Raw genomic sequence first — 15,991 nt, forward strand, 5'->3', positions numbered from 1 at the left:
TGTTTTCAGGCCCTTGACAAGACCCAACCAGAGGGTCTGATGGATATCAGAAAACTTCCAGCCTTTGAAATGTTTAACAAGGTACAATTACACACACAGCAGTTAATGTATTATCTTTGGAAATAACAACATTTAATCATAAAAGATGCATCTTTTCTAAGGTTTCAGTTCTTTCTTGATGGCTGTTTTATCAATAACATTTTCTTCAAAAGTTATAAGAAGATGTTTGTTAAAGATCTCTATGTGATTGTGTGAAAACTTATATTTCAGACTGGACTGGATGCTGATATTGTTGTCCATAAAAGTGTCAAGGTCAGTTTCGTGGAAATATTTTTGCAATGTAAAAAATGTAATTTGCTTTATTTCTTAGCCAGGGTAAGACTATTTAAGGATTGTTTCCTGCTTTTATTTTTGGCATAGTGATGCTGCGTATGTATAATAACTCATGTATTTCTTTTGGATATTTACAGGTGCACAGTGACTATGTACACATGTGTCAAGTGTGTCACCCTGGCGATATGAGATTGTCGGCCCCACCAACTGATGACATCATCACTGAGGAGCCAGAGGAGGAAGAGGAAGATGATGTTGATGGAGCCTCACTCAGGTAAAAAAGCCATGGAAACTGATATGCTAGTCAAAGACTTATAAATTATAAAGATAAAAAATAAACATGATTCTGTTTTAAAGATATTACCAGCCATCAAAATGCATTGAATCCTGTTTTGTACAAAATTGAGCTGATTAAATTTACATGATTTTTACATGATTAAATTTTATATTATTAACCTTAAGTTGTATATATGATTTATGAAAACTCTTACTCTAGAACACAATCATATCGTAGATCATTTCATAACACTTACAGCAGTCAGAAGCGCCCCCTTACATTTGTGACGCAGACTTTGGCTGATGCCGGGCACACATTGGTCAGTGCGGGGGCATTCGTGTTTGATGATGATGTCTTGTTTGGCACCCAGATAGACAAGGATAGCATTCAGATTCAGGTATGTTTGGCACCCAGATAGACAAGGACAGCATTCAGATCCAGGTATATTTGGTACCCAGATAGACAAGGACAGCATTCAGATCCAGGTATGCTTGTCACCCAGATAGACAATGATAGCATACAGATCCAGGTATGTTTGGCACCCAGATAGACAAGGACAGCATTCAGATCCAGGTATGTTTGGCACCCAGATAGACAATTGCAGCACTCAGATCCAGGTATGTTTGGCACCCAGATAGACAAGGACAGCATTCAGATCGGGGTATGTTTGGCACCAAGATAGACAAGGACAGCATTCAGATCTAGGTATCTTTGGCCCCACAATATTGCGAACAGAAATGTTGTATATATATATAAATACCACACAATATGAGGGAACAGAAAGGTTTTATTGTAGTTTCGTATTTTCAAGTACAGTCGAACCCCATTGGCTGGAACGCACTTGGCTCGAATTCCTCGTTGGCTCAAACTGGATGTAAAGAACCGATTTCTATATACTGAAGGTAAACATTCCCGCTTGGCTCAAAATTTCCAGGCTCGAGGTTATTTTGCTGGTCCTTAGGACTTCGAGCCAATGGGGTTCGACTGTATTTTCAAGTGTATAAGCCATAGGAAGTATAAGTAATAAATAACATTTGGAGGTATTTCCCATTCTACATTCCTTAGACAGATTGTGTGTTTTTAACCAATGATTGAGGTTTTATACTTGACTGTAGGTCAGTGGGTTTGAACCGACATCCAGTCTGTTGATGAACCGTGCCTGCAGACGACTGGTCAGCCTCAACCCAAAGCAGGTGCGAAACTAAAACACTACTGGTGTATAGTAATCAGAGCTCTGAAGTAATTATGCTCATACACATATTAAATGTGTTTTTAACTTTCTTTACTATGTAGGCAAAGATTAGATTTTTTAGAGATTATAATACACTGTATATTTTAATGTCGAGATACAAATGGCATACATATTGATGGGAATAATAATAATTTCATGTAACAAGACTGGCTTCCAGTGTTTATACAATCTTTGAGGTGGCATTTCAATTTCTAGGACAGTTGTTATGCTCTTCTTTCCTTTCTTGTGGCAATTTATGATGAAGAACAATTTGATTATCATGGTATTATTTTAATTTTGTATACTGTGAAATCATTAATGTTCGTGGGGCATTAATGTTCGTGGTTTTCGTGGGTTGGGTGATCCACGAATTCAAGATCCCACGAAATATAAACACTTTATTCACTTTTTCAATTGCCTTGTTACGTACATACTCTAGTATATTATTTACAGAGGTCGCAGTATACAGTGTTAAAACCTGTCTCACTTTATAACTTACGATCGTTATTCTGTTAATATATTATAACTGCCTTTAACAAATAATGAACCAAATCAATTAAATGTGTTTTATGCAGCAAATGACAGTTATAAGCACGTGTTTAAACGTGTGCTGTTAATGAAAATCTCCAAGTTTACAAGATGTGCGTGATGAGTGTCCATACTCGATTTTTTTATTTAATGAAATAATTAATTGATTACTAGTACATTGAAGGTTACTAAGCGCCGAACGTGACAATATACGCACCTTTTCGGTGTTTTCACAGTTTGCAAAATTCTTAATTGGCATTCAATGGCTTCCCCTATCTGTATTTATGATCAGGGTACATCTTCTTTTATTACCTTTATTCCCAATTAAATCGATAAGTGACATGGGTATATGCACTAATTGTCATGTCGTACCACATAAGCGAGTGTCATAAACCGAGTGACGTAGAAGACGGAAATCACGGGCCAGCGCGTGGATATTAGGCAGACGATCTAGGACGATCGCATCCTCGATTTTTTTTTTTTCAAAATGAAAATCCACGAATTCAAGTACCCACGAAATTGTTTTTTTTCGGCAAACCACGAAATTTCATGCCCACGAACATTAATGATTTCACAGTATACAATGTACCACAGATTGTATAGTATATAAAGTTTTGATAGTGTCCAATGTAATTGACTGGATGAATTCTGTGTTATTGACTGGAATTGTTCTGTGTTATTGATTGGAGGTTTATATTTATCACTGCCAGGAGGAACTAGATGTAAGTGTCTATGTGATCCTTGCTTGTTGTGGAATGTTATTGTTTGTACAATGAACTCACATTGAAACAATATTGACATATATAGTGTTAGTACATTATTTGTGGTAAACTTTATTTATTATCTCCTTTGGAACCAAAGGTTTCGGGGGAGGGATTTTTTGGCGTTGTCCGCTATTCAGTATGTCCATCGGTCTGTGCGTCTTACTTTTTTCCGGAACCATATTTTGTAGGGATTGGTCAGATGATGTTCAAACTTGATGAAATCTCACCGCATTTTAAAATTGGGTCACATGGAGTCAAAATCTAGGCCACTAGGTCAATTTTTTTAAAAATCATGTCTGGAACCAAAGTATTGAATGGTCAGACTTTGTTCAAAATGTCAGAATGTTCCCGTTGATGAAATATTGGTAGAATTTAAAAGTAGGTCACATGGGGTCAAAACTGCAGTAGGTTTTAAGGTCAAATCTTAGAGAAATCTTGGAAACAAACAGAGGCTATATATCCTCTCCAATCTTTATGAAACTTAATCGAAATATTTTCCTCAATGATATCTTGGATTAGTTTATAACTATGTCTTATAGGGTCAAAAACTAGGTAATTAGGTCAAATCTTAGAAAAACCTTGAAAACACTCAAGAGGCTATATTTTTGCATAAGTTCTGGTCCAATCTTCATGAAACTTAATCAGAATGTTTGCCTCGATGAAATATTTTGAAACTGGGTAACGTGGGATCAAAAACTTAAATGCTACACTATAAACAAATTCTTTTATTTCAAACAATTGCAAACAAACATATATTTCATATGCAACGTTCATAAGAGTTCATCACTCTGCAGCATTATTGCATGTTACAGTTTAAATATTTCACCAACACTTGATTCCCATTCCATCTACTTTACCTTAACAGGCGGGGGATATAAATTTAACAAATTTGCTTGTTTAATGCAGTTCTATCACATGACTTACCTTGTTTTGAGTGTAAAACAACCGTAACATATTTTCTTGTATATTACTGGTGTTATAAAAATTGGTGTCATTGCACCTTACTTATGTATAATTAACCATTGTTACTTGTATGTATAAATTTAAAGAAACACAATTCTGATGATATACTGGAATGGCGAATATAAAATTTCATAGTCAGATTACATACAAATTTATCTTAATGACTATAGATTCTAGGAATTCAGACAGTAATTTCAACACTTCACACGAGATCCTGTATGCTTTTCAATGAATGTTCATGTGTAGTGTATATGTTTGCAGAATGGTTGTCGCTACTGGGTGGTGTTTGATGTTGACTGTCTCCATAGTCACCGCACCGTAACCTTCCAGTCTCCACTCCAGGTAACAATGCTCATCTTCCGGGTAGTTTATGCTCAATCATAGTGGTCTGGGATATCCATTAGGTGCCCTGTACCCTTATTTATAGCACAGCTTGGTAATTTAGATTCTTTTGTCCATTGTGAATGGCCATGGCTCGGCACCTTTAAAAGGAATTAAAACCTTGTCTGCATTGACTTGTGGATGAAATCACTTCCTTTTGCCTATATCTCTGTTGGGTTGAAATCATATTTCCTTGTCTTTATGATGACATTTTTCCCATCCCTATACCCAGGTGTGGAACAGCCTAACGACAGCGGTGGATGTGCTGGTTCGTGTTGCTGACCTCTCCAGATTCCCAGTGTCCAACCTCCGCCCTATCCCTGGGGACGAGTTTGTCAAACTGGGGACTGTTGCTCCCGACGATGTCTTCCCTGTCCCTCTCTTCCCAGCATTCCATTGTGCGCTATTTATAGCACCTTCTGAACTCTCGTAAGTTAACAAGAATGTAGTTATTGTCTAGGAAATATAACAGAGATTTAACATCCAAGTTATTAAAAGATTCATTATTATATTGTGAGGAATTAAATATGAAAATTACAATTATTAATGTCCTTACAGTGTCATGTTGCTGGATAGTCATGCGCTTCTTAATTGATAGTTAATTGATGTATACTTTCAGATATGAGAACACGAGCTCTATTTGGTGGCAAGACTTGGTTCATACCAAAGACAGACAGACGTACCTGTCCTGTCAGTCAACTACAGGCGATAAACCGTTCAACATCAGGGTAAATGTGGAAACTCATTACTAATAATTACCCATGGGTGTGAATTAAAACAACTTCAATGTGAGAATTAAATTTGTGTTTAAAAAACGGACTCCAATTGCTATTGATAATCAAATCGAATCGTACGAAGCATTTCGATTTACTATCGGGCCATAATCGAAAGTTCATAATATAATTTGGGAATACATTCATATACATAGTATTATCATGGTCATTTAAATGGTTTAACCTGGAGTCAGTAAGTGATATACTATAGTCATGCTTATTGGAGCAGTTAATAAATGTACATCTATCTATCTATCTTCTTTATTTCCTCCATTACTGAAGATATACAAGTTATGTACAAATTATTACAATAAACATATTATGAATGGAAGGGTTACATAATATTTAAATAAAACAACATGGTGATGCACAATGTGACATACATGTAGTTAACACAATATGTGTACAGATTTTGCGTGTCGGTCAGGTTTATGCATTTATATATGTTTATAATTATTATTTCTATAAACGTCAGCAACATGTCCTGCGTGCCCTACGCATTACCTTCCCTAAAGTGGAACATGTGAGCTACAGCATTACAAAAAGATATTTAAATAGTGGTAGTAACATTAGCGACATTGATTTTGGACAACCACTATCGATTGTCGCCGACATTACATTGTCAGCGATGATTTATTGATTGTACTCAATAATCGTTTCATCACTAAATTAAATGATACAAAATAACATTTACCTTTCCTTTTCATTGCTACCTTTTGACAAAAAATGAACAACATTTATATTGTAAATTTGATAAAAAATGTATGTACCAAAAGTTTTCTTTCATAATTATGTTGTGTGTAAAAGTTTGTAATCGGCCATTTCTTATCTTTGAGAAATCTTTGTAAATGTTACCTCTATGGTTTTTAAGGTTTGTCTGGAGGAAGGTGAACCCCTGAGGCCGCCCCAGATGTTGACCCGGACAGTGCCCTACTATACCCTCAGTCTTCTGCCCCCTGTAGTGCTTCACAACCATCTACCATATGACCTGCAGTTTTCACTCGAGGTAGGAATGTGGCTGGTGTGATTCTATTATACTGAATAATTTTGCGATAGATGTCTTGCTGAGTGATAATGTAGGCTTTGACGCCTTTGTGGTATGGGTCCAAGACAATGGGTATTAAAATAATGCCTGGAAAATTATTACGGTACTAAAGGTCATTTCACAAAAGCGTTTCAACTAACTATTAAAAAAATACTTTTATAATGAATTTATAATGTAGCCAAAACTTCAGGTTTTTTTAAATACATTAGCTTGCATTCTATTGTTTGTTTTATTTATGCACTGCATGTATTTCAGAGTAGTGAGAACTCGATCAGTCTCACACACGGAGAAAACACCCCACTGTACAATGTCAACATGAACCAGACGTACAAGCTCAACCTCTTTGTAAGCAGACATCTTTTTCAGATATTTTCATATATTTTCATGTATCTAGAAAATGAATCCAATTATGCATTCTGCAATATTTATATATACCATGGTCAAATATTTCCTTCAGTGCTCCATTGCTTTCCTTTATTGTAATTACCATGGCTACTTTTAAAAGTTTGCCATCAAAAACTACTTTAGTGTTTCAATCTGATGAGTGATGTATGTGTTATATATGAACTGAAAATCTGCAGGTGTCTGACTACATGACATGTGACTGGCGGGGTACACTGGACATCACCCGGGAGATGGAAGAGTTCAAGGCCGTCTCCATGGATACCGACCTTGACCCTGACAACAACAACAAGCACCTGTCACTGGGTATCCACTGTGCAGTGAACAAGACCTGGAACCTCTACATATACTCACCGTACTGGATTGTCAACAAGACAGACCTGTCATTCCAAATAAGGGTAAGCAGTTTTGTTTGCTAGATCTATTAAATTACATAGGATACTGTTAAAAATATCAGCTAACATATGTATTTATGTATTGAAATTTAATTTCCTGAAGTTGAAAATGTATCAGATATGGTTTGCAGTTTTTTAACTATATTACAGGCCTTTTGGCTTTAAAAAAGTTGATGTCTTAAAAACGTACATGTTTTCAGGGTTCAATGTCAGATGTTGCCTTGGAGTGTCAGCCATCTGGCTATCCACAACTATTTAGATACAAGAAAAATAAGCGGAAAAAGGTAGATACACTCCAATTTTATTTTTTTTCTGAAACAGTCTATGTTTTAAAAATATTTTTGATTTAACTGGAGGATATACATGAGTTCCAATTATTACGGAATTTATTAAGGGAGTTTTTATAAATTTGAATGCAATAACTACAAGTGTGATTATCTTTTTAAATCATAAAGGCTTATTTGATGATTTAGAGGGCGAAATACAGATATAGATATAAAGTAAGCATATTTTAAACGCTATTCAGTTATGTCATCATTTCAAAAGTTATTACACTTGTTACGGTACATGACTGTCCAAAATACATAATGATGTTATTTCATATTTGAGAAATATAATTATAAATGTCTTTATTCTACCAGTAGAGTTTTCCAACACTTACTGTATTATGTATGACTGCTAGTTGTACAAATTGTAAACATGGGTGAATTTCCATATCTGATTGACTTAAAAAGTTGTATGTTAGTACCACACTGGTTGTAACTTGATGTTGTTGCAGGCAAAACTCCGTGTTTACGAGTCAAACTGGTCTCACGCATTTTCCCTAGACACTGTCGGCAACTCTGGGGTCGTTGAGTGTCTTGTTGCCCAGAGACACAGAAAATACACGGTAACCAGTATATACATGTCCTTATACATCATGATTAAGCTTATTTGTTGTTAAATGGATTATTGCTGTAGAAATCCCTGTAGAGATCTACGTCATAGGTATTAGAGTTAAGAGTTTAAACTTCAAACCATATTTCAATGGTCGACTAAGCTTCATGATTACTTTCTTATTTGATGTTCAGAATGGACTATATACATTCTTAATCCTGTATCTGTTATGCCAATGTTATTATTCTTTCCAGTTCATGGTGCAGTGTCAGTTGTCAAAGTTAAAGCTGACAAAGATAATCACGGTGCTTCCGTTCTTCCTGGTCGTAAACACTATCCCAAAGCCTCTCCGCTACATGGAAGAAAACAAGAACACCGACCTCTGGTTTGACCTCGCCCCCAAACAGGTTTGTTAGACTAGTAGGAAAAAATTGTTTTCTAGAAGTATAATCTTTTCATTAGATTAAACTGTTCAAGAACTAGCCACAAAGACCTTGGTGCATGATGTTTGTGTCACAGGTACAGCAAGGTGAGTATTCAGTGTGTACATTGAACTGGGGACCCCTTGCTTGCAATTAGTTTCAAATTATATATTTAACAATGCTTATGAAAAAAAGTTATTACATTATTTTAATCACTCTCGTTCACATTATGTCAAGCAAGAGTGTGGTCTTGTGTTGCGGGGGAAACCAAAGTACCCGGAGGAAACCCACTTAACCGGTTTAGTGACCACAAACTCAAACTCACATGCACCCAGACTGGGAATCAAACCCTTGTGGCCTAGGTGAGATGCGAGTGTGCTAACCAGGACCCCTTGCTTGCAATTCAGATGCTCTAACATGAGATGATTTAAAAACAAACCTGTGAGATCAATATAAAAAGCTTTGATGCACTTGCACGTATATGTATGTAGCTCTAAGATTAAAGAACTGGGCAGTGAGTTTCTGTCAATCCTCTATTTACAGTGTTCCCCATTCTGGCCAGTGACTGAATGTTTCAACATGTATGTGAAGTATGAGCGCAGTAATGTGGTATCTCAGCATTTCCCATTTCGGACCTCACATAACACAGTTCTCAGAATGGAGAATGGGGTAAGGTGTATATAAATAAAACTTGTATTATATATGTATACTATGATTTTTGCTATCCTGTTTCAAATAAATTAAGAACGAAAATGTCAATATTTCATTTGATTGCAATTTACCTTACAGCATTTTTTTCAGTGTGATGATAAATGTTTATTTGGATTAACTTTTTTCAAGACGGCAGTGTGTGTGAATGTGTCAGGTGGCACCCAGAGCCCTATAACCATACAGTTCAGCTCGTACGATGTCGGTGACGCACCAGTTCGTGTAGAGAACCTTTGTGAGGACGTCTTCATCAAGGTCCACCAGAAGTATGACAAGCTTCTCTAGTTAAATGACAGATGGAACAAACAAACTGTACAAATATTTATTGTCATCAGAGAGCTTTGAATATATATGAGTAAAACAGAATTGAACTATTTGTTCAACTACAACTTGAATGAAGAGTTAAAAAAGAGATTCTACTTTTTATATCACTTAAAATCGTTTAGCTTTTACTCCCTGAAGTACCAGTAGTCATATATTAACATTCGTGACTTAGGATGTGAAAGAATTATTTAAATTATACTATAATTTTTGCCTGTATTCAGGAACCAAAGCCAGACGACAGTGTTGTCTTCTAACCAGTGTATCCTTTATACCTGGGACGACCCCACGTCTGAGCGTACTCTCATGTGGAACGTGTACGGTCGCAGTAAACTAGACTACCCTGCCGCCATCATGAAGGTTTGAGGTTACATATGATCTTATTTTGTTTTTTGGTCACCATAACATCTTAGCTGATTTTGCATTGTTTTGTTTAGCTCATTGATTTGGCCCAAAATTTCTTAGGTTTAAATAAACAATAAATGGTTGTGTTCCTAAAGCATCTTAGCTTAATTTTTCAAATAAGTGGAAAATTTGCCATTTTTAAGATAAATTTGAATTTTTTTTACAATGTTTGTAAGACTGAAAATATGAAAATGAGCCAGAGAATGGTCTAAAACATAAACACATTACTAAATTTGATAAGAAATAAGGGGATAAAAAAATCTTTCACTACTATGTTTTATGAATACAGCCCCAGAACTTTCCATGTGATGAATGTTAAAATTAAACCAGTGAAATACCTTTGACCTTATGAATCATAAATGTGAATAGATAAACTGAGATTTCAATTTTGATAAGAAGCTGTTTGCACACACCATTCATACGATGTGAATTACGTCCCTTTGAAATTAAACAGTAAAAGTCTTTTTTACCATTTATTTCTCTGAAAAGCCAAATTCGGCCTAGAAGGGACTTCGAAAAAAATTGTCAACAGCCTAATAAATACTATAGATTAGAAGCAGGCATTTTTTATGGGAATTCTGGGGGAAAAGTGTGTCCTTTAAACAGTGATTTATGGTAAATTCATTGCTTTAACATTTTAGGATGGGTACGGTAATGTGAACCTGAAGTTGAAGTCTCTAAAGGCCACAGGGACATTTGACTATGTAGATGCTCCCGACGCCAACACTGACAGTAGTCCAGAAGGTAAGTACAGGTTACTGACCCCAGGCTTATAAGTGCTTTTACTTTTAAGGCTGTTTATTCTTTATTAAAAACTATACGGATGCTCCTGATGATCACCATGACAGCAGCCTAGACATAGGTACAGATGACTGACACCCTAGGTTTGTCTGAGCATGGAGATATCAGCCATTGATTTTAAAAAAGTTCAATAAGCGTACAAAATTAGATACTGATAGAAATGTTTGCATTTTTATAACAAATATGTTTGCTTTTAGTGGATTGGCATGTACATCTATATGGTGAAATTTTACTTAAGCAGAGATGTTGGAAAGTGCTACAAAGCAATAGTGCTAAGATTAAAGGCATTAAACCTTTTCAAAGTATAAAAATTATACATTTTAATATGTAGATGAGTCAGATGAGACAGACGGGCTGGTGGGTAGCCTCGATACCTCGCTGATCGGGAAAACTCGGAGCGACAAACTCGTTATATACTGGGTATCATACCTGGACAACAAGCAGAGAGTGCTTCTCTTTACTCAGGATGAAAGGGTCGCTAAAGGGGCCAGACAGGTGCGTGGGATTTGGTTGACTAATCTGTCTGCTTTTGAGTTCAATATTTGTTAATTTCAGTATGTAAAAGCTTATTTGTTTCATTCTCTGTTCTAGGTTGTTATAAACCTTATATTACACATTTCTTTTGTACAGTAACAACTTCAAATTGTTAAACAATGTTGATCTTATGCATGCATGCCAAGTTGCTGTCAATATTATTGCTTTGACACTTGCTTTCTTGTTTAATTGGGTACATAAAGCACCCATTAAAGATGAATGTAGATTACTGTTACCAAACTTCACAAACATTTACCTTTTATGTGTTATGTCAATATCACAACTTAAAGAGTGTGTTGATCAACATGCATGTTAATATATAATTTATTTTAAAGATGTTGAAACTTAAGCAAGGTAAAAGTGTGAAATAGTGCTTTTCTGCATTTCTAGGAATAATTTTGAAATAAGTTCTAATACATACAAAGACACAGTTATTAAACTTTTTAGTGTTCACTATAATTTATGTGTTGATAGAATCGGTTGTGGTAATTAATACACCGGTAGTTTTTAAGTTTGATTTAGTTATTGCTGTTTTATTTTGTGCTGCGCGGTTTCTGTAGGCCCACGTACAGGGGATTGATATTCCACATGAGCGCGGGGTGTCCCAGGTAACAGTGTAACCATCCAGGCAGTCAATCATGCTACACAATCGTCATGGAAATGGTCCCTTTTGAGTCAAATTTCTGTTTAGTAATTTGACATTTGCTGGCCCTTTTTTACCAATGCATGTGAAGTTTGGATTTTCTTATTTGCATGGGCTGGTATTCATAAAACATCTTAAGTCGTTTCATAACTTATGTCGAATTCTTAAAATTTTCATAGTCAAATGAAAAGGAAAATATAATATTTTTTTTTAATTAAAATTATGTATATTCTTTAATATCAATGAAATTATTGTATTTTAGTATTATGAAGAAATTTTATCAAATAAGTAGCAAAATACTTAAGTTAGGAAAATGACTTAAGATGTTTTATGAATACCATATTAAGAATGCTATTCTTGACAATACTATGGATATGAAAACACACATTAAATTTGATTTTCTAGATTTCCTTGGTTTATATTCAAATAATTTAAAACAAGGAATCATTTTGTTAAAAGTTTTGTAAAATACTTATTGTTTCTTAATATGGATGTATATGTATGTGTAAGTGTTGTGTATGACTCAATTAAGAAGGGACCATTTCAGAGTTTACCACAATCATCAGTATCATGAGATCATTGTCCATGGAGCACTCCCTGTCACATGCGCAGCATAAATCACCACCCTCTGTTAGTGTGTAGGACCCTCTATGTATGATTATGGTAGCAAGGTTCCTGGCTGGTTGCCCTCAGATTAAAGATTTTCAGATCACCATTTTAGATTTTATATCTATTAAATATTCGACTTATGTAGTGGACTATTGTAGTAATTAAAACATATTTAGCTTGTCTGATTGGGGATTGTTTTTTTTGTCTTCTTTAAAAGTTCAGGAATAATCAGGCAGCCCCGGTATTGTTGGAAACTTAAATTTAATCATAAATTAATATTCTTTTAAGGACATAGATATGAAACTAAATTCACATGTTAGAAAAGAAATTCTTGCATACCGGATGTGTAAATAATCATAAAAGCGCGACTTTTAAAGGAACTATTTGACGTTGATAGCGATTTAAAATTACTGCGTTTTATGACGTCAGTACACAACATCGCACACGCTTTTTGGTGAAATGTACAAAAGTAAGTTTTCTACGTCAATTTTTCCACAAATTCATAATTTTAGGTATGCAAGAAAAAATATCAATCATGTTTTTCCTGTCCGGATCGAAAAAACCGACCCGAGGGCACGCAACGTGCTCGAGGGTCGGATTGTTCTATCCGTACCCGAAACACATGATGGATACTTATAATAGACTCCTGTATAGCAAGGGCCATAACTCTACTTAAATCATTGTTGAGTTAGGCCCCTTGGCCAACCAAGATACGTTGACATCCTCTCTTGGTCTTATATTTCATCATTTACTTTTTATGTAATGACTTGTTAATTCTATGTTTTATTGAGATTTTCGGTTTCTAAGGGTTTCTTGATTTTTATATATCCTGGTAAAAAGTGGTAACTAATGATTTATTTCTGAAATAACATTCATTCAATCATGGTCACTTCTCTTTTTCGTTTTTTTCCATGTATGTATATATATATATTGTAGCATTTAAATGAAGAAACATCAACTTAATTTATGCGTGTAGCGAATGTCTGTATAGCAGTTAACAGCGATTATCATTATTATACATATACAATAGTTTAATACTAGTATAAGAAAAGTGTCTTGTGCTTTATAACAGACAAGCTATGAAAAAGTAAACTTGCACATTTTCTACATTTGTTGGTGTTCTTAGAGCCAGCTATTTCAATTTTTATTTTTGAGCAGCTACTAGAGGCTGAATTTGATCCATATATATGTATTGTAGTTTTCGCACCTTATTTTGAAAATTCTTTTTACATATATTATTGTTTATATATTTTAACATACGTGTAGATCATAAACAGACTTTGTGTTAATATCTAAGTCCTGTTACCGAGGCTTGGCTGAGGGTGTTTGTATATTTGTCTGAGATGGCTAACATTTATAAGCTCCTAAAATGCTAGAAAAATACAAGGTGATGGAACACATGATAGCATTTTAACAGAACTTTCTTCTTTTTTCAAATGAATTTCATTGATCTGGGGCCAGATTTTGGCATGTTTTTGTCTTCATTTTGGGTAGCAGAGAAAAATCTTTTATGATAACATTTGTCTTCAATTTAATCTGTTATCATCTTTTGTTCTGGAATGATTTGACTTTGCAAAAGAAAACATCTATAGAATTAATTATAGACAGCGTAGTAAAACTGTAATATTTTTCATAGTTAATATGTACGAGAGTGCAGATATGCCTTTCTTAGCAATACGCAACTTAAGTTATTTGAATAAAAAATGAGAAAAAGACAGTTCATCTTTGTGCTAACCCTATACTTTTAGTTGTCTTAGTTATTCCACTGGTGTGATTGTAAACTCTTTCAGATGAACGAGGCAGAGCAGGCAAACCTGGTAGTATTTATCTCCCTTGATGGGGTGTGTGTGTCAGTCATCAACAAGGCATACGAGGAGGTTGCACTGTTGAGTATTTCATCACCCCCGGCGACCTGGGAGGTGGAAGTGAACAGATGGAAAATGTTGAACGTGGAGCTTCAGACTTGGCTGGAGGACCAGTGGAGGAACCAGCAGCAACATGCCAGCCTACAGGAACAGTTTGAGGTAACAAAGCATGTATATTGGTGTGAGGGACTCACCATCAACATCCGAGATTGACTGTCACCAAGGAATTTTTTGAGTGTTTTTATTTAACTAAGGTTCCTGAGATAAATACAGTTTCATACATTAATATATCATCATATTCAATAGTTCACCTCAAATCCTTTGTCTGGCTCTTGAAACAAAATGTGAACAATCTTGTATAGTTTTTGTCCTACACATATATCATTCATGTTTATGTGTTGTGAAGGCTGACCTTGTCAAGATGCAGATGTTGAAGCCATACATGGGGGCTCTGAGGCGGAGCTACAGCCCAGGCCTGTGGTTTAACTTCCGCCGGTCCCAGCACCATGTCTCCCTCCATGCCCGTGTTCAGAGGATCCAGGTACATGCAGACAGCTTGGTGTACTTTTAAAGCAAGCTATATTGTGTTGACAGCTATAATCTGATCAGACTTTATGTGCTGAAGTCAGTTTCATGAGTAATATTCAATACTTGCATCCATAATGGCTGACCAGGAGATGATTGCAAAGTGGGATCCTTGGCCACCACTACACTGTAACAGTTGCATTATGCAAACAATGCACTTTTTGATGAAAAGGCTTAATAATGACACTTCTAACACATACTGTACACTTGTGATCAGTTCTCTATTATTGTTGGTATCATAAAAACAAATACTTTTTTTAATAGGAGATCTGCAGTTCATCGTAAATTAAAATTTAAACCATCATTGTATTATCTACTTATCCAATTCAGTTGGACAACCAGTTACCTGATGCGTACTTCCCCACGGTTCTCCACCCATGCCCCATCCCCGTGTATGTGCTGAAGAAAAAGGGACAGAAACCCTTTATAGAGTTTGGGATGATGAGACGCACCGTGCCAGAAAACAATGTGGACACATTCAGGTACTGTTTGCTAGAAGCTATACAGGTGTTTTATAGTTTGATACAATCAAGTACATTTCCATTTCAATTTGCTTCTGTAGGGGGAAGGTCTAGTTCAAAAGTGCCTTCCCCCGCGTGGAGTATATGTTTAAATGGAATAGCCCTCAGCAATAAGCTTGCTATTAAGGTTAGGTTTGAATCTATGGTTGCTGTTGATTTTGCAACATGCCCTTTTGTCTAGTGGTACACAGCAGCTCAAAGTGTTTTCAAAGCAATATTCATTACAAGGCAATGCCATTATTCATCACCTTTCTTTAAAATATGATAATATTTCAATCTAGAATTAAAAAGCTGTGAAAAAAATGAACTATATTGTTTTAAAATGCATGCTTTGTTCCAAGGTCCTTATTGTAACATTGTGACTTGATCTTGTTTCCTTACTGCATGTAGGTATGTGAAGTGTTTGGTCCAGGAGTTCAACTTCAAGGTCGACAAGGGATTCATCCTCTCTCTGTACGACGTATTTGCTCTCATGGTCGCTGACTACACATCAGAGGTGAGCTGCCAACACTGTGGTGTACTGTTACAGTAGAGGAATTCTTTGATATGTATAAAATCAAGAATTTTGAAACATACATGTACATGTTAAAGTAAAAAGTACTGGTTTCC

The 15,991-nt window shown here is 35.5% G+C and overlaps 1 protein-coding gene across 8 annotated transcripts in view; it reads left to right on the top strand.

Annotated features, from left to right (window-relative positions):
- LOC128236548 (intermembrane lipid transfer protein VPS13A-like) overlaps positions 1-15,991 on the top strand; it is a 67,265-nt gene that overhangs the window by 42,752 nt on the left and 8,522 nt on the right. For 6 of the 8 annotated variants that reach the window (XM_052951468.1, XM_052951476.1, XM_052951473.1 and 3 more), the window contains 25 exons: positions 10-81; positions 271-312; positions 471-607; positions 869-1,007; positions 1,726-1,803; positions 3,080-3,091; positions 4,358-4,438; positions 4,710-4,906; positions 5,097-5,205; positions 6,122-6,256; positions 6,551-6,640; positions 6,877-7,095; positions 7,293-7,376; positions 7,871-7,981; positions 8,223-8,375; positions 8,934-9,059; positions 9,231-9,364; positions 9,644-9,779; positions 10,466-10,568; positions 10,957-11,120; positions 11,720-11,767; positions 14,202-14,435; positions 14,683-14,817; positions 15,192-15,343; positions 15,773-15,878. In XM_052951468.1, coding sequence (XP_052807428.1) covers positions 10-81; positions 271-312; positions 471-607; positions 869-1,007; positions 1,726-1,803; positions 3,080-3,091; positions 4,358-4,438; positions 4,710-4,906; positions 5,097-5,205; positions 6,122-6,256; positions 6,551-6,640; positions 6,877-7,095; positions 7,293-7,376; positions 7,871-7,981; positions 8,223-8,375; positions 8,934-9,059; positions 9,231-9,364; positions 9,644-9,779; positions 10,466-10,568; positions 10,957-11,120; positions 11,720-11,767; positions 14,202-14,435; positions 14,683-14,817; positions 15,192-15,343; positions 15,773-15,878 — 2,997 coding nt within the window. The remainder of the gene's footprint in view (positions 1-9; positions 82-270; positions 313-470; positions 608-868; positions 1,008-1,725; positions 1,804-3,079; positions 3,092-4,357; positions 4,439-4,709; positions 4,907-5,096; positions 5,206-6,121; positions 6,257-6,550; positions 6,641-6,876; positions 7,096-7,292; positions 7,377-7,870; positions 7,982-8,222; positions 8,376-8,933; positions 9,060-9,230; positions 9,365-9,643; positions 9,780-10,465; positions 10,569-10,956; positions 11,121-11,719; positions 11,768-14,201; positions 14,436-14,682; positions 14,818-15,191; positions 15,344-15,772; positions 15,879-15,991) is intronic. The other 2 variants (XM_052951475.1, XM_052951471.1) reach the window with 2 other exon arrangements.

The sequence above is a fragment of the Mya arenaria genome, chromosome 6 (assembly GCF_026914265.1).
Source record: "Mya arenaria isolate MELC-2E11 chromosome 6, ASM2691426v1".
Classification (NCBI taxonomy): domain Eukaryota; kingdom Metazoa; phylum Mollusca; class Bivalvia; order Myida; family Myidae; genus Mya; species Mya arenaria.